The sequence below is a fragment of the Myotis davidii genome, unplaced genomic scaffold, assembly GCF_000327345.1.
Source record: "Myotis davidii unplaced genomic scaffold, ASM32734v1 scaffold993, whole genome shotgun sequence".
In the NCBI taxonomy this organism is placed as follows: domain Eukaryota; kingdom Metazoa; phylum Chordata; class Mammalia; order Chiroptera; family Vespertilionidae; genus Myotis; species Myotis davidii.
This window is the reverse complement of record NW_006285483.1, coordinates 413338-431666: the sequence shown is the minus strand read 5'-3', so window position 1 is coordinate 431666 and position 18329 is coordinate 413338. Positions and strand designations below refer to the sequence as shown.

Here is an 18329-nt window from a genome sequence, read left to right as displayed (position 1 = left end):
TGGGAGGGAAGGGAGGGAGGAGAAGTACAGGAACTATAATGAAAAATCATTTAATATTCTGCAAATATGTAATAAAAGTATATTATGTGTCTGACAAAAACGATAGATATGATTGTGAACAAACAACTATGTTTAGATTCTAATAAAAGTAAAAATTGGTCATTTTAATCTAATGTGGAAAATACAATGAGGCAACAGACACAGGGTTTTTAGGGAGCATGTGAGCAGCTAGGCCCTGGAGGTCTTGCAGTGACAAAAGAGTATTTACAAAAAGTCTGTAGGCAAGACAGGTAATAACAGGACAGAAACACAAACAAAAAAACTGTTGTGTTCTCTTATAATTCAAACACAAGAATAACTTATACAAGGACCTGTATCATGGACCCAAGCTAAAAGACAAAAAACAAAAAAGAACTTTACTTTTCAGGGAGTGACAAAAAAAGAATGTTAAAGATGACAGACATTTCAACCTAGAACTAGAAGGCAGTTAGACAGAATGTAGGCATTTCAAAGGTTAGCATCTAAAGGATGAGCCTTCAAACTCAAGAAGAGAGCTGCCAGATTCTTTTTGGCTAGGACTATGTATGTCCAGTAGTAGGGGACAGATACACTGACCTAAGTATGTAAAATGAATTACATTTTGAGTTTATAGTCTGTGTCTCCAAACTCTAACACTATGTGGAGCTAAATAACTGTGAAAAAACAGATGGGGAAAGGGTATTTCAAGAAAAAGCCAAAAGACCAGGGTTTAGTCTTAGACTATTCTCTCAGATATGAAAAAAAGAGAATGAATTAACAGCTGTTCCAACCTATTTCAAACATTTAGTTATATAGAACACATTTACGCTCTATCTATATGTTCTCATGACTCTGAACATCATCACCAAGATGTTCAGCACTGCCTGACAGGTGTGGCTCAGTGGTAGAGCATCAACCTATGAAACAGAAGATCACAGTTTGATTCCTGGTCAGGGCATATGACAGGGTTGCAGGCTTGATCCCCAGTAATGGGTGGGCAGGAGGCAGCCAATCAATGATTCTCTCTAATCATTGATGGTTCTATCTTTCTCCCTCTATCTTGCTCTCTGAAATCAATTTAAAAATATTTTTTAAAAATATGTTCAGCATTATTGCAAACACTGTCTATGTCTCTCTTCACTATAAATGGCTTTAAAAATTAACTTGTCATTAAGAACATTGTTTATACTTGACCAAAAAAATTTCTTATAAAACTAATCTTAGATATTTAAATAGCAAACTATGAGAGATAAATATAACCATCTTGATAAACATTTGGTTAAGATCTATTCAAGCATAAAAACTAGAACTTTGGGCTAAAGTTCTAATTCAATATCTTAAATTTAAATAAGAGGTAAGGTAACAATAGTTTGAAATTTGCAGTTCTGAAAATGTACTTGCCATGACAAAATCTAAAATCTTGCATAAGTCAAATGAGTTAATTATTCTAACTGTATTGAATACAAACAGCTCCTCAGTTTCATTTGTGATTTACATAAAAGAATAAAATTTGATTAAATATGGCAGTATGTTCAACTGACTGTGACTTCAAATTTCACTTTATAATTGTATGTGAGAAAGTAATTAAAGGCATCTGCATTCTAATATAAATATTACTTACAAGTGAAATATTGTAATTCCTTTATGTTTCCTGGATAACTTGGCTCATTACACAAATTTAAATAGTTATTGATGCTGTAAAATAAATATTTTCTGTCTACTTATAAATTAGTTAATAACAGTCTCTGTTTTTATCACAAGTTTCTACTTTCCTGACATATTATTTGAAAAGTATAAAGTAGCATATATGCTTTGAGTCGAAGAGCCTACAAAGATGCCAGTAGTGAACTGCTTAGACAGAAACTGAGAATTTATAAATGATAAATCAGTCATCAGAATGTAAACCTGCCCATGTCAGAATTTCTGTAAGATGTTTAACAGTAATTCTGATTTTGTGAAAATGCTCTAATAGTAAGGCCCACTAAGACAGTAGCGATTTGCTAAAGCTAGTAGCAAACTGAGTTTCTGCTGAACTTGTTTATTCTGGTTCCTTATTTTTATAAATTATAAAAAAACCAACTAGCAAGAAAAACTTTCCACAGATGGGAGGAGTTCATTTTTGCACTGGTCTATGGCCCTTTGTTAGAAAATTGCCTACTCCCAAAACAATTAGTCTCTGGAAACAGTGGGTGAAACTCACTGATATTCACAAGCCAGGTATGTTTTCAATAATACAAGAGGATGCATATTCATTGTAAAGCACCTATTCTATACCAGGCATAGAGCTGAGTCCTGTAAAAGCCAAAAGTGTCATTTCATGTACTCGTGAAGAATAGCACAATATGCCACCCCAAATATGGCTCTTTGGCATAAAGGATTATTTGGCATAAGGATTATTTTGAGTTGAGCGCAATTGAGAAGCTAATACAAGAAAAGCTCTCTGTCCTCCCCTATCTGCCTAATTTGTAAAGGTATCTTCCCTGCCCCTCTACCAGGAAGAACAGAAGTTACTCATCAGAGACAACCCTAGATCCTTATCACCAGAGGAAGGAATCTGTATAACAAACTTCATTAACAATCCTGTCATTAGTTTCTCCATATTTTAGCCTTCCCACATTTTGCCATCCATAGAAGTTCAAAGCCCTTTTCTTTTTCTCCTCACTTCTCTACAAAATTATTGTATGTATTTTTTTGCTAGAATGATATATAAGCTCAAATTCTAACCACTCCTTGGAGTTATACATCAATGAATGCTCCCATGCAGGATGTTAATAAACTTTCATTTTCTTCATATCTGTCTTTTTTCAGTCTAATTTAAAAGACCCAGCCAATGAACCCAATATGGATAAGGAAAAAAATTTTCCTCATCTACACTCCTTATAACACACCTATGGGGTAAGTTGTATCATTAGCCCTGTTCTTCAGAGAAGGAAAAAAGTTCAAAGAGATTAAATAAATTTCCCAGAGTTACATAAATAATAAGTGGCAGGGCCAGAGTGTTCACCCAAAGTCTGAAGAACTCAACATCATATCAGTATTTCTCAAAATGTAGTCTTGGGTCCATGAACAGCAGATTACCCTGGAAATCTAGGAAAGTAGAGTCCTAGGGCGCACTGAATAAGTATCTTTGATATTAGAATCAGTAACTTGCACTTTTAATAAATACCCTTCCCAAATAATTCTAATGCTCAATAAAGGCTGGTAACTACTAATATATTATAGCGGCCTTATAGTTGATTAATTTTTAAAAATTTATTTTTATTGATTTCAGAGAAGAAAGATGAGGGAGAGATAGAAATATTAATTATGAGAGAGAATCACTGATTGGCTGCTTCTTACATGCTCCCTACAGAGGATCGAGCCTGCAACCTGGGCATGTGCCCTTGACCGGAATTGAACCTGGGACCCTTCAGTCCTCAGGACAATGCTCTATCCACTGAGTCAAACTGGCTAGGGCATTGATTAGTTTTTTTTAATTTTGAGGTAGCTCTCTTATAAGAAACAAGAATATGACAAAAATCAACTATGATGCCAGCAATTTGAACTTTAAATTTTTAAATTTAATTTTATAAATAATAGAAAATTAAAAGCATATTATTTCTTCAGGTTTTTAGCACACACTATTATTGGCTTATTTCTATGGCCAATATGTGCATTACGGGAGTAGATAAAATAATTAGATAATTCCCTTATATTTAATGGAAGCTGACCTTTCATGTGCCTTAATTTAATACTAATCAGTTTTCTGTATCTCACATCATTTATTTAAGCAAAAGGTTTAGAAAGGAAGATCTTAGAACTAACTTTTGACCTTTAGAAGTTCATTAAATTTGTAAAATATCATAATTAATTTCCCCCTAAAACATGGTATGTCTTTATAAAAGCCCTCACATACTATGAAGTTGTTAAAACTTATTCAAATATGATAATTACCTTGGTCCTTCTCTTTGGTATAAGTTTAACCCTACAATCCTAAAATAACATATACCTACTGCTCACTGCTGGGAAAATCAAATGTATAAATCAGTATTTACAATGTAGACTTTTAATGGCTGAAAACTTTTTGACACAGTTAAGGCCAATAACATGCATTTAGTCCAGTGCACTAAGAAAAACCCCAAGATAAACAGACCATGAGTATTGTACTCAAGGAACTTGTAACTTCTAAGGAGAAACCAAGCCATTTCCAAGACTCTAAGGCAGGGGTCCTCAAACTATGGCCCATGGGCCACATGCAAATACAAATATTGTATTTGTTCCCGTTTTGTTTTTTTACTTCAAAATAAGATATGTGCAGTGTGCATAGGAATTTGTTCACAGTTTTTTTTTAAACTATAGTCCGGCCCTCCAATGGTCTGAGGGACAGTGAACCAGCCCCCTGTTTAAAAAGTTTGAGGACCCCTGCTCTAAGGTAAGGCAAAATGCATCTTAATTGCTTCAATTAAAATGTGAAGTATGCCCTAGCCGGTTTGGCTCAGTGGATGGAGCGTCAGCCTGCTGACTCAAGGGTCCCAGGTTCGAGTCCAGTCAAGGGCATGTACCTTGGTTGCGGGCACATCCCCAGTGGGGGGTGTGCAGGAGGCAGCTGATCGATGTTTCTCTCCCATTGATGTTTCTAACTCTCTATCCCTCTCCCTTCCTCTCTGTAAAAAAAAATCAATAAAATATATTAAAATAAAATAAAATAAAATGTGAAGTATGCAGAAATGCAAATGAAAAATTAATTCAAACTGTAGAAAAATGGAGACCACATGACAAAAGCAGCAGCATCTGAGCTTTTAAATTCCTTGGAATTTCTTGGATAGTAGAAGCCTTTTGTTTTACTGCATAAGGTGACTCTTGGTGGGTTCCTGGATGGGGGCTGATTACCAGAAAGACCAAGCCATAATTAGAAACTGTAACTTTCAGTCCCACTCCCCAGTCTGGAGAGGGAAAGGACCTGGAAATGAAGCCTCCATAAAAATCCCCAAAGTATGGGGTTCAGAGAGTTTCAAGACTGATGAACACATCCACATGCTAGCAGGTCTAGTTTATCCCAGCTCCACAGGGACAGAAGCTCTCTTTCAGATCTTGCCCTATGTATCTCTTCATCTGGCTGTTCATCTGTATCCTTTCACATATACTGTATTATATAATAAATCAGTACTCATACCCATTTCCCTGAATCCTGTGAGCTATTTTAGCAAATTATCAAACCCAAGGAGAGACTCATAGGAACCTCTAATTTACAGATGATTGGTCAGAAGTACGGTGACAGCCTGGACTTGTGATTGGTATCTGAAGTGGGGGACAGAGTCCTCAACCAGAGGGGCAGCCTTGTGGCACTGAGCCCTAAACCTAGTGGTGTCTATGCTAACCCTAGGTAGATAGTGTCAAAATTGAAATGAATTGCAGGACTCTCAAATGGTGTTTGTAGAGCCCTGGAGAACTGCTTGCTGTGGGGAAAAAACCCACACATTTGGAATATACTCGTAAAGTAGACAAAAAGGAGTTTTCCCTTTCACCAAAGCATTTCATTTTATTACACTCTAGAAGAAAAAAACTACTGACAATATAAATTTCTTCTTTATAGGCAATTGCATTAAAAAGTGAACAGGAAACAATGAAATGTCATTACTTACAATGTGTGACTCCAGCCAGAGTTTGGTAGAAAGTGGGAGTATCACTATCATCAGTGAGGGTCACATATACACCTCCAGACAGTAGCCAACGAGAAAAGGTAAAAGCTTCTTTGTTTAGAAGAAGCCAATTTCTAAACTTTTCATAGTTTACCTTTTCACCCTATGATTAGGAAAGAAAAAGCATAGTTTAGTCAAAATTTAGAGTATTTTACTTGGATCATGCACAACTTGAAATCTGCAATTAGTTGACATTAACCTACAAAGGAAGAATTATCTAAATAAATTATCTTGTAATCTTGGAAATCAAGGTGTTTTCAAAAACAACTGTATTTCAGAACTTCCATTTGCTCGAAATCTATATGCAAATTACAACATATTTCATCAATTCATGAAAGTAGTACATTGCTACTAATAAGTCGTATTTTATTTGCTAAGGTATATCCTGAAATCAGTAAACTGCATTTCTTTTAATATTTAATAAACCCAATTTTCACTTATCCCTCTTCTTTAGTACCTCAATCTAAATTAGCATATATTTGAGAAATTAGCATATTTTAATTAAACACGTATGAAACTTAAGTGCTCTTTTAAGTTTCATTGGCAAATTAAAAACAACTTTCCCTGCCTTAGCTGGTTTGGCTCAGTGGATAGAGCATCGCCCTGCGGACTGAAGGGTCCCAGGTTCGATTCCAGTTAAGGGCATGTACCGTGGTTGCAGGCACATCCCCAGTAGGGGGTGTGCAGGAGGCAGCTGATCAATGTTTCTAACTCCCTATCCCTCTCACTTTCTCTCTGTAAAAAATCAGTAAAATGTATATTTTTTTAAAAAAACAACTTTCCCAGAGTCCTCAACCAGAAGGCATCAATGAAAACATGTACTAGTATTCACAAGTCAACTAGAATACAAAAAAGAAACAAGTATATTTCTATTTCTTTGCTTTCTTTCCTTACTAAGACTTCTTTGCCTTGTTAAATCTCTGGAGAAAAATAGTACCCAGGCTGGGACAGAACATCACATGACTATGCAAATCAATCTCTTTGGAAGACAAAAGGACTTACGTTGAGTGAGGGCCAGATGTTTCTGTGAGAAAAAGGGAGACCCAACTCACCCAGGAAATACAATTAGGAATGACACTCAGTAGATATTAAGGGATACAAATAACTTATAACCTAAAAGAGATATGGTAGAGCCCTAGCGGGTTTGGCTCAGTGAATAGACCCTTGGCCTGTGGACTGAAGGGTCCTAGGTTCCAGGTCCCGAGTTCGATTCCGGTCAAGGGCACATACCTCAGTTGCAGTTTCCCTGGCCCTGACTGGGATGCATGCCCGAGACAACCAATAGATGTGTCTCTCTCACATCGATGTTTTTCTCTCTATCTCTCTCCCACTCCCTTCTACTCTCTCAAAAAACCAATGGGAAAATATCCTTGAGTTAGGATTAACAAAAAAAATTAAATAAGTAAAAAGCAAACAAACAAAAAATATGAATTTCTATTTTAAAATATATATACAGTAAGAAAAAAAACAATACTACTCCTATGTGGATTTCCTTTATAACAAACATCATTTATCAAGGCTAATAAAGCCAAGACAGAAAAAGTAGAGACCCATTCCATGTCTCTTAAATCTAGGTATTAGGTCCATTATCTTTTAGCTATAGTGCTTTTTTTTTAGGTTTGGGTTTTTTTTAGGAGTGCAAAACACACAAAACATTATGGAAGATCTAAAAAATAAGCCTATTCTAAGAAAACTGATACTGAAACATGGTAATTTGAAAAGCTCGAGTCTTGGTAATTTGGAAAATTACCAATTCTTGGAAAAGCTCAATCATCAGATACATTACTCAGAAATTACAGCAGGTAAGTACATCAAATAGCTGAATCAGGTAAAATTAGCCCATTTATAATGTTGAGTTTATATCACCCATTAAGTATCTAATGATTTTCATAGCCTTACATATGAATGTTGTAATACCTTGACCTCTCATTTCTTTTATCTTCCCCCTTCCAAAGCTCATGTCCTTCATAAAACACTACCCCAGATATTTTCTACCAAAGTCTTATGATTATTTTCTTAAAATAACCATTGCTCTTCCCAAAAATGCAATTTTAAGCCTCTCCCCATCACAATTTCCTCATTCCTTCTAGTAACCCAACTCCAGTGGTTTTTTATTCCTCAGGACCTACAACAATGAGCTACCCTTCAAATCTAATGATCATTTCTCAGTGATCAGAGGTCAACTCAATTGACCTTTCAGTTTATTTGACTTAAACACTCCTTCCTCTTAAAACACTTTTATCACTTGGCTTCCAGGACACTATTCACTCTTGGGTCTCCTCACAGGCTACTCATTGGACACCTGTTTTGGATTACTCTTCATCTTGCCAATCTCTATAAGCCAATAAATCCTTTTGTTTTCTATCTATAAGCCAATAAATCCTTTCCCTTGAACTCCAACTTATTATGTCAAAAAGGATAGCTGACAACTCCACTTGAATATCTAATATGATTCTCAAATTTAATTATGCCCCAAACCTCCCTCTCTAGTGGTCTTAGCCATCTTAGTTAATGGCAACTCATTTACTAAATCAGGCCAAACACCTTAGTCATTCTCTTCTCTTTCTGTCACAGCCCATAATCAATACAAGAAAAGATCCTGTCAACTCTACCTTCAAAATAAATATAGAATCTAAATCTAAAAACTTATCATCTCACTGCCCGCCACACATGATCTAAATGGCCATTACCTCTTACTTGGATCATTCAGATACCTCAATTGGACTCTGTCCAGCCTACCCTACAGATAAAAGCTAAAATGATCATACTTAAAAAAACAAAAACACAACTCATGTAGTCGTCTGCTCAAAATTCTCTAATGGTTTCCATCTCACTAAGGGTGAAGTCAAAGAACTCACACAGGGTCATATATATAGTACCCCTAACTCTATCCCACCCCTCCCCCAACCTCTGCAACTTCATTTCCTACAATATAGCCTGCTCACTACATTCCAGCTAAATTGGCCTCTTTGTTGCTCCTTAATCATGTCAAGTACACTTCCACTTCAGGGCCTTAGCTATATTCTCTTAGTGGAAAGTGCTTTCCCCAGATATCTGGTTTTATTTCTCACTTCCTTTAAATTTTTTGTTCAAATGTCATTTTCTATAACAAGCCTTTCCTAACTAGTCTATACAAAATACTGACACTCAGCTACCTCCTCCCTATCACCACCTAAATCTTTTTTTTCCTCACTCAAGGATATTTTTCCATTGATTCTTCTTTTTTTTTTTTTTTTTTTTTTTTTGAGAGTGGAAGGAAGAGAGGAGGAAGGGAAGGGAAAGGAGGGAGAGGGAAGAAGGAAGGAGGGAGGGAAGGAAGAAGGGAAGAAGTAGGAAGGAGGGAGGAAGGGGAGAAGGGAAAGGAAGAAAGGAGGGAGGGAGGGAGAGACAGAGAGAGAAACATCTATGTTGGAGAGACATTGATTGGTTGCCTCCCACATCGATTGGTTGCCAGAGATAGAGCCTGCAACTGAGGTACCTGCCCTTCACCTGGAATCAAACCCCTTGATTCTTTGGTCCAAGGGCTGATGCTGTAATCACCAAGCCAAACTGGCCAGGGCTATTTTATATTTTCCTATAGCACTAATTATCATCTAATATATATACCTGCTTTTGTGCCTAAATTAGAGAACTGGGTGATAACCACATTTAATTCCCATCTATAAAACGGGAATGTCTTTATAAACCTTATTAAAATAAAAAACATACACATTTTTCCCCCCAAATGAGTAGAGTATTAACACATTTGACATCTCTGGGGGGGAAAAATCCAATTAATCAAGCCTGAAAAGGTTAGATTACATTTTTTCTGACTAGCAAATGTTGTTATTGGAGGGGGAAAAAACATATAGCTAGCCAGTTTGTCTTGAAATATTAAAAGACTATCACAGCAACTTCCAGTCAATATGTCAGAACCAAAAATGCAAGAGGCTAATCTTCTGCACCAAATACATAGAAATACTGAGTAAAATATAACACCATAACCACTACCAAAAACTGCACTGCCAAGCTCAAAAGCAAGAAAGGGAAATCTCCAAGTGCTATCAACACAGAGGAAGCTCAAAGTCAGAGTGGTGAAAATCTTAAGATAAAGAGTCCAAAGAGCTATATATACCTGCAGTATTGACAACCAATGTCTATATAGTTAGGAAGGTGACTAAACTAAACTGAATAAAAACTCCCTGAATAAAACCAAGAGCAGTGAAGGACTGTCATTTCTGTGAAATGAAAGTGGGTCAAAGAGCCACCCGTAAGAAATCATACAGCATGAGTGCTGCAGGAAAGATTCAGAAACTTCTAAAAGGGTTTTTTTTTACTCCACCATCTCTAGGAACTTTTCCCATATTAGCAGACCTCGGAAAAGAAAAATGGGAATTTTTTCTGAAAGATACACATTTTGTAATGTTTAACTTTTATACAATGAAAATAAAAAAATTATGGAAAGAGAAAAATGATAAATTTTGTAAACTCAAATATTTCACAATGCAAATCAACTGAGTAATAAAATAAATAGTAAAACAGGCCCTGATGGGTCATAGAGCTATAAGACTGGATCAAGGCAAATGAGTGATTAACCTATATGTCCATGATGAAAAGCAATGGCACTACAATGCGAGCAATGCCCAGGTTCCTGCAGGATCACAGTGTGAGAATGTGTGTGTTGGTGTGAGGATATGGGAGTGTATTTCATTATAGACAGCTGCCTTTACAGTAGAATTGGGTTTCAGATTCACATATGTAGCAGAAATAAGTACTATGGATCTTTGAGCACAAAACATGGTTAAAACATCAACTGTTAAATAAAAAACATGTTAAGAATATGCTGCACATGAATATTTATTCATCATAGCTAAACTAAGAATTAATACTCATAGTCAATAGGTAGGAATAAAATGTAAATCTTTAAATATACCTCTGAGAAACATTTCCTGAGTGTATCTGGGACTTTACCATCCACAACATGGAGCATTCTTTCCATTTCTTCCCGTGTAACATAGCTTCCGGATTCACTTGCAAAAAGACTAAAAATGTCTAGGATAAAGGAAAAATAAATTAATCTTATCACAGATCAAATATACCCCTTGGTGGAAGTAGGGAGGAAAGAGAAAGGTAACAATTACTCAGTGATTACTAGTGCCAAGTACTTTATGAACACATAAATTTATTTATTCCTCAAAACAACCCAGCAATGCAAATTAAAACAGAAATGTGAGCCCTAACCAGTTTGGCTTAGTGGATAGAGTGTCGGCCCACAGTATGAAGAGTCCCAGGTTTGATTCCAGTCAAGGGCAGGTACCTCTGTTGCATGCTGCATCCCCCAGCCCTGGTCAGGGCACTTGAGGGAGTAAACCAATCGATGTGTCTCTCTCACATCAATGTTTCTCTCTCTCTGTCTCTTTCCCCTCCCTGTAGCAGTCTCTAAAAATCAATGGAAAAATATCCTTGGGTGAGGATTAAAAAAACAAAAAAACAACAACAACCCATCCAGCAATGTGATATACTTTTAAACATACCAAATTTGCAAAAATGTTTAGGTGTGACAATACAAAGAGTTAGTAATAATGTGGAAAAAACAGAAACTCTTATACATTGTTAATTAGAGTATGAATTACAGCAACCACTGCTGCTATGAACATTTGTGTACTTTTTAAAAAAATGAATACAGTTGCCCCTTGAACCACACAGATTTGAACCATGGGGGTCCACTTACACACAGATCCCCCCCCCCCAATAAACACCTCTACTATTTTTCAATTCACAATTGGGAGCCTACAGATACAGAAGACTGACTGTATGCATTGATCTATGCCATTTTATATAGGACACCTTGAGCATCTTCAGATTATGGTATTCCCAGGAGGTCCTGAAACCAATTCCTCCTAGATACCAAGGGATAGCTAAGTTTTGAATGGGTCAAAAATTATATCTGAATTTTCAACTGTACAGGAGTTGGTGCTCCTAATTCCTGCATTGTTCCAGGGTCAACTATCCATTTTCAATTTTCTTGGGTATGTAACTAGAAGTGGAATTGCTGGATCATATGATAACTTGATTTTAAAAAATTTGTTTTTATTAATTTTTGAGAGAAAAAAAAAAGCACATCAATGTGAGAGCAAAACATTGATCGACTGCCTCCTATATGCCCCCTAACAGGAATCAAGCCTGCAACCTGGGCACGTGCCGTGACTGGGAATCCAACCGGCGATGGTAGAACTACACCCAACCGAGCCACAACAGGCCAGGGCAAAAACTTGATTTTTAATAAAAGTCTGAGGAACTGCTCAGTTGTTTTCTCAAGTGGCTACACTATAAGCAATGAATGAGGATTGCAATTTTCCCACATCCTCACTAACACTAATTATTATGTTTCTTCAGTTTGTTTCTTTGTTATCCTCACCAGAGGATAGTTTTCCTTTAATTTTTAGAGAGAGTGGAAACAGAGGAAGGGAGACGGGAGAGAGAAACATCGATGTGAAAGAGACATATTGATTGGTTGCCTCCCAAATGTGCCCCAACTGGAGCCAGAGATTGAACCTGCAATCCCTCAATGCTCTAACCAATGCTCTAACCACTGAAAATATTGGCCAGGGCTATGTTTCTTTTTAATTTTAACCATTCTCGTGGGTGTGACTTGTTGTGTCATTGTAATTTTTTATTACATTTCCCTAAAAACTAATAATGTTGAGCATTTTTCTTTTAAAAAAATGTATTTTTATTGATTTCAGAAAGGAAGGGAGAGGGAGAGAGAGATAGAAACATCAGTATCAATGATGAAAGAGAATCAATGACTGGCTGCCTCCTGCATGCCCCAAGCTGGGGATGGAGCCTACAACCAGAGCATGTGCCCTGACAGGGAATGGAACCATGACCTCCTGGTTCATAGTCGGTGCTCAACCAACTGACCCACACTGGCCGGGCTGTTCAGCATTTTTTAAAGTGCTTTTTGGACACTTGTTATCTTCTTCAGATAAATATCAATTTAAATCCTTTGCTTATCATCAGAAATTTGAGGTAAGGCCCTAACTAGCTAGCTCACTCGGTTACAGCATAATCCTGATATGCCAAGTTTGTGGGTTTGCTCCCCGGTCAGGACACATACAAGAAATAACCAGTGGATACATAAGTAAATGAAACAACAAAGCAATTTCTCTCTCTCTCAAATCAATATAAAAAAAATGAGGTAAAATAGTTCTGTGCCCATCTATATTATCATATTGAGATTTTAAAAAGTACTTACATTTTGCTTTCTCTTCATCTTTGCCTCTTGTAAGAAGAACAAGTCCAACTATTAAATTATTGAAGTGTAGTCCCTTTGATGTTCCACCAAAAGAACAGTAAATCACCTAGGAGAAAATGATAAAGCCAATCTTAGACGTTGAGGAATCCGAGGCTGATAACACCTTAAACAAATCTTGTCGCCATCTCCAAACAAGGCCCCTGGTAAACTTTAGTGAAATTATGTTAAGTTTCTTCCCCTTCTTCCTCTTTAACACCTTGTTATTGCACTGAGCCAAGAATATACTGTATGTATTCTCAAATACATATACCACTGGCTCACACACTAAATATTTATTCTGTTTCTTTGGATTCCTTAGCAAGGTCCAGAAAGATAAGGTCCTTTAACAGCCCTAATAATGTGATAAGGATTCTGTGGTATTACAGAACTTCCTTCAACTTCTATAAAATGTATACACATCATTTTGATTTGAAAGACTGACATTCTCTAACTGAATGTGTAACCATGCAGAAACTTCATTTCTTTAATATGACCTTTTCTTCTTTCTTTCCTTTTGATTCAAACTGGCCTCATCCAGCAACCAGACCCACATGCCTTCTTCATTGCACATTCACTCCCTCAATCATTAAATCCTTAGGACAATGACATTCTGGTCTGCATCAAATAATCTCAGGAACAAAGACTCAGGTCTGTTGACTAGAGACAGAGTTTCAGTCAGACTAGAGATAACATCTAGGCCTTAGTTGTGTTCAGTTCCAGAAAAAAACACTATTTAGTTCAGTCTCTGCTGTCCCATACAAAACACCCATCTTTCAACCACAAAGTTAAATGTTTTATACAAACAAAGCTGGGTTGAAGAACCACCCAGCTTTAGTTTTTCCAGATATTCAGCATGCAAAGGCCGGCTTGTAGCACTGGAGAGCCTTGACCGCATCTACTTTGTTGAATCTTCCTCACTTCCACCCAATGATAACCTAATCTCCCTAATCCTCAGAATTTTAGCATGTATATTCTGTGCTTTCAATCTTGGTTCTGTTTAAAAATGCCCAGGAGTCAGCCTAAGTTCCCCTGATTCCTTCCTCTTTATACACCTCTGAGACTGCCACACCACCTGTCTCTTCCTAGGGTTCCATAACCCCAGCCAGCACATTATGGCCAAGGTATGACTGTTACTTACAAATAGCACCTCATCCTAAGCATTTTAAATCAATGAGTAGGGTTATGATATAGAAGGCATATGTATTAATTTTGTAAATAACAAAGTTGGGAGGGATGGCTAATAAAATAGGTAACAATACAGAATCAAACTCATCAAGACGGACACTTGGCTAAAGGTAATAAGATTAAATGACCTTTTCTTCTTTCTGGCTCAGTGGATAGAGCATCAGCCTGCGGACTGAAAGGTCCCAGGTTCGATTCCGGTCAGGGGCATGTACCTGGGTTGCGGGCACATCCCCAGTGGGGGATGTGCAGGAGGCAGCTGATCGATGTTTCTCTCTCATCGATGTTTCTTGCTCTCTGTCTCTCTCCCTTCCTCTCTGTAAAAAAGCAATAAAATACATTTAAAAAATAAATAAATAAATAAATAAGATTAAATGCAATGTATTTAGAGTTTCTTAACAATTCAGTTTATATAAATATAGAAGAACAGAATTGAGCTTGGAAATTTTAGGCAACAAAGCTATAACCTTTTTACATAAGTTAACAGAATGTTATGCTACATGGTAATGACACAAGAATAAAGTATTCTCCTACTGTTCACTAATCTAATTCAATCTAGAAAACAGCATGGGATTAACCAGTATGCATATTAACTATGGTTAGGGAGCAGCAGGGGAAAAGAAGTTATTTAAATGCCTCTAAGGGAAGGTTCCAGTTTCTCAATTCAAATAGCTGAATTCCATCTCTGGGAGGTATCAGACTTCCTATGGGGGCTCCAGTAGAGACAACAAAAATTTGGGATCATGATACTGTGCCAAAATCTTCTGTGGCTTCTAGTTCCACCCCCATTTCTAAAGCCAGAAAATGAGGATTAATAAGAATAGCATCTACACTTTACGCGGTGTAGTGAGAATTACATGAGATAAATTACATAAAATGTTTATCATAGCTCCAGATAACTGGCAAATAACTCCATAAATGTTAGTTATTATCATCATCAGTGGGAAGCAACATAGAATAATAGCTAAAATGGATTTGGATACATGGACTTGCTCATTAGCTTTAATACTTGAGCAAGTAACCTAACTTCCTTAAGCCTCAGTATCTTATCCTCATTGATCAAATGATAGTAACATCAATACTTACATAATGACAAATGTCATATAACTTAAGTTGTCAGATAAAAATTTGTGAATTCATTAGGCAAATATAATTTATCTAAGTGTTCAAAGTTAATATCCCAATTAATAGATAAACCACTACATGTGGTTGTTCAAAGTACTAACTGATATACTTGCAAAGCAGCTAATAAAGTAACTAGCATATAATATTAATAAACAACAATCAAAGTCTATCACAGAGACATAATATCTCTGAGGGAAAGTTTGGTTTCAAATAACCAAATTGTACCTCTTGTAACATCTGCAAACTATGTTACTATATACTAATGGCCTGGTGCACGGATTTGTGCACATTGAAAGGAAATTAATTAGAAGAAATATTTTATTATTGCTATTCGCCCTTTCTCTATAATAGAAGTGTCAACCAAATTCACAATCGACAATGACAGATCGAAATGCACACGTGCAATTGGTGCCAGTGAGAGCTTTATATGTATCACACATGCGTGAGTCAATGTTTATTTTTAAATTGACAGTGCAAGTCATATGTATCAGCCAGTCAGACGGTCGGTCATTTAGTCTTTTATATATAGAGATAACTATGTTATTGCCAGTTTTGGGTTCAGCTGAAATTATTCATCGGAGGATAAAAATAACAACCTTGACCATTATAGCATGATGCTCTGAAATGACCTAATGAGGAACAGACTAATGATAATAATTAAACAGTTCAGGCAGTATCTCTTTGGAATTCAAGAATATTAAGTAAATATTCTATTATCTTTCAAATAAATAGGCTCATGTGGGCTTAATGTGGTTCCTAAAGATTATTTAAAAAATAATCCTGCCCTAGCCGCTTTGGATAGAGCGTCAGACTGCGACTGAAGGGTCCCAGGTTCAAGTCCAGCCAAGGGCACATGCCTGGGTTGTGGGCTCGATCCCCAGTAGGGGGCGTGCAGGAGGCAGCCAATCAATGATTCTCTCACATCATTGATGTTTCTATCTTTCTCTCCTTCTCCCTTCATCTATGAAATCAATAAAGAAATATATTTTTAAAATAAATAAAGACTTATTTTCTTAGGTTTAGAAGTTCTTTCAGATGGAGAAAAATTTGATATAGTGGCATATCATTCCTATTTCTCAAATGTAAAAGTTGTAGTAAGCAAGGCATTTCTGAGAACTTCCATGACAGTCAAAAATCGTCTCACCTAGGCAAAATACAGTAAAATACCATTATTAATTTGACCTTATCTTTCAAACTAAGAGCCAAGCATGCTCAGGGCAAGCTCTTCCTAAATTCATGCCAGTTGGTGTCTTTACCTACAGCCACTAGTAGCTTATAACTGACCTAAACATTATACTACTCAACTATTACGTAAACACTATATAACTCTATAAGAAATGGGAAAATCAAAACCTAACTCAACTATTTGTATCAGTGTGTGACAAACATTGTGTCAACAGCTGAATTTATGTTTATTAAATCACAAGGTCAAATAGAATACTCATCATAAAACAAAAGAGGTTATAAATATCTTTAATACCATCACTAGAACAATATCATCTACATAGTAAATTTTCGGAGAGTAATCACTGTTGAAAATCTCAAACTAAGATGTAAACAACAAAGAATGCAAAATTATATAAACTTATTTCCAGTAATCAAGAAAGATTTCAGCCCTGGGCAGGTAGTTCAGTTGGTTAGAGGGTCATCCCAATAATGCCAATGTTGCAGGTTCCATCCCTCCATGTTCCATCAGGGCACATGTAAGAAGCAACCAATGAATGCATAAATAAGTGGAACAATAAATCAGCGTTTCTCTCTCTCTTAAATCAATAAATAGGTGAATTCATATTGAAACAGAGAACGCAGTAAGTCATATAGGAAAAAGCTAACTGTCATAAATCTGAAATAATGACAGAACAAGAACTATACAATTTTACACAATACATATAAGAGAATTAATGCAACATATATCCCCACCAAAAAAAGAATTTAAAACACAAACATACACACACAAAAATGTAATCTCTGTATCATGTAAACCACAAGATTCAAAAGCACACAGGTCAGAATAGAAACTGTCTCTAATTAATTAGGAATGGTGAATTATGGTTCTATGTAATATGCCAAGTTTAAAATTCCTATTATAGCCCTAGCTATAGTGGATAGAGCGTCAGCCTGCAGACTAAAGGGTCCCAGGTTCAAATCTGGCCAAGGGCATATGCCTGAGTGTGGGCTCGATCCCCCCCCTAGTGGGGGGTGTGCAGGAGGCAGACAATCGGTGATACTCTCTCATCATTGATATTTCTATCTCTCTCTCCCTTCCTCTCTGAAATCAATAAAGATAAAAAAATAAAAAATTCCTATTATAACTTTCCCTGTTTTATTAATCTTATTCTCTTTGTACATTTAGAATGACATATGGGGAGAAACCAAGATGGAGGCATAGGTAAACACCAGAGATTGCTGCCTCGAACAACCTCTTCAAAAATACAACTAAAAGACGGAACAGACATCATCCAGAACCACAAGAAGGCTGGCTGGGTGGAAATTCTACAACTAGAAGGAAAGAGAAAAGCATACCGAGACTCAGAGGAGGTGCAGTATGGGAGTAAAATACTAAGGTGCGGAGCGGGCTGGCAGCCGAGGGCGTGGTTGTCGTTTTCAATCGGGAGGGAGTCTCAGGCTCTGAGCTCTAGGTCCGGGCGAGTCTCTAGGGATCCAGACTCATACGGGAGAAGCGGGACTGTCTGGCATCGGTCAGAACCTAGGGCAGCTTTCTCTCCAAGGGGCTTGCAGTGATTACCGGGGCACTGAAAAGCAGAGCCTCTGAGGGCAAGATTGAGAGCAGCCATAACTGCTAGCCCCACCCTGTTGATCCCGGGACCCGCCCCGCCCAAGCCCTGCAGGGAGGCTTTTGCTGGATAGCCTCAGGCAAAGGCTAGATTAGCACCTCCCTAGAGATCCAGGAGCCAGGAAGCCCGAGTGGGACCATCCAGTTTGCAGCTCCTGGGACCTTTAAAGGACACACTCAGGGGGCAGACCCAGAGAGCACCAAAGCCCCACTGAAGCAAGTCTTGCCCCAGAGGGGTGTCTCCAGCACAGAAGTT

At 37.1% G+C, this 18329-nt stretch overlaps 1 protein-coding gene across 6 annotated transcripts in view; it reads right to left on the bottom strand.

Moving 5' to 3' along the window:
- The window catches only part of USP32 (ubiquitin specific peptidase 32), a 123226-nt gene that overhangs the window by 68361 nt on the left and 36536 nt on the right, over nucleotides 1-18329 (bottom strand). For all 6 annotated transcript variants that reach the window (XM_006756163.2, XM_006756165.2, XM_015559066.1 and 3 more), the window contains exons 3-5: nucleotides 12934-13039; nucleotides 10609-10727; nucleotides 5640-5799 (exon numbers count right to left, since the gene is read on the bottom strand). In XM_006756163.2, the coding sequence (XP_006756226.2) occupies nucleotides 5640-5799; nucleotides 10609-10727; nucleotides 12934-13039 (385 nt within the window). The remainder of the gene's footprint in view (nucleotides 1-5639; nucleotides 5800-10608; nucleotides 10728-12933; nucleotides 13040-18329) is intronic.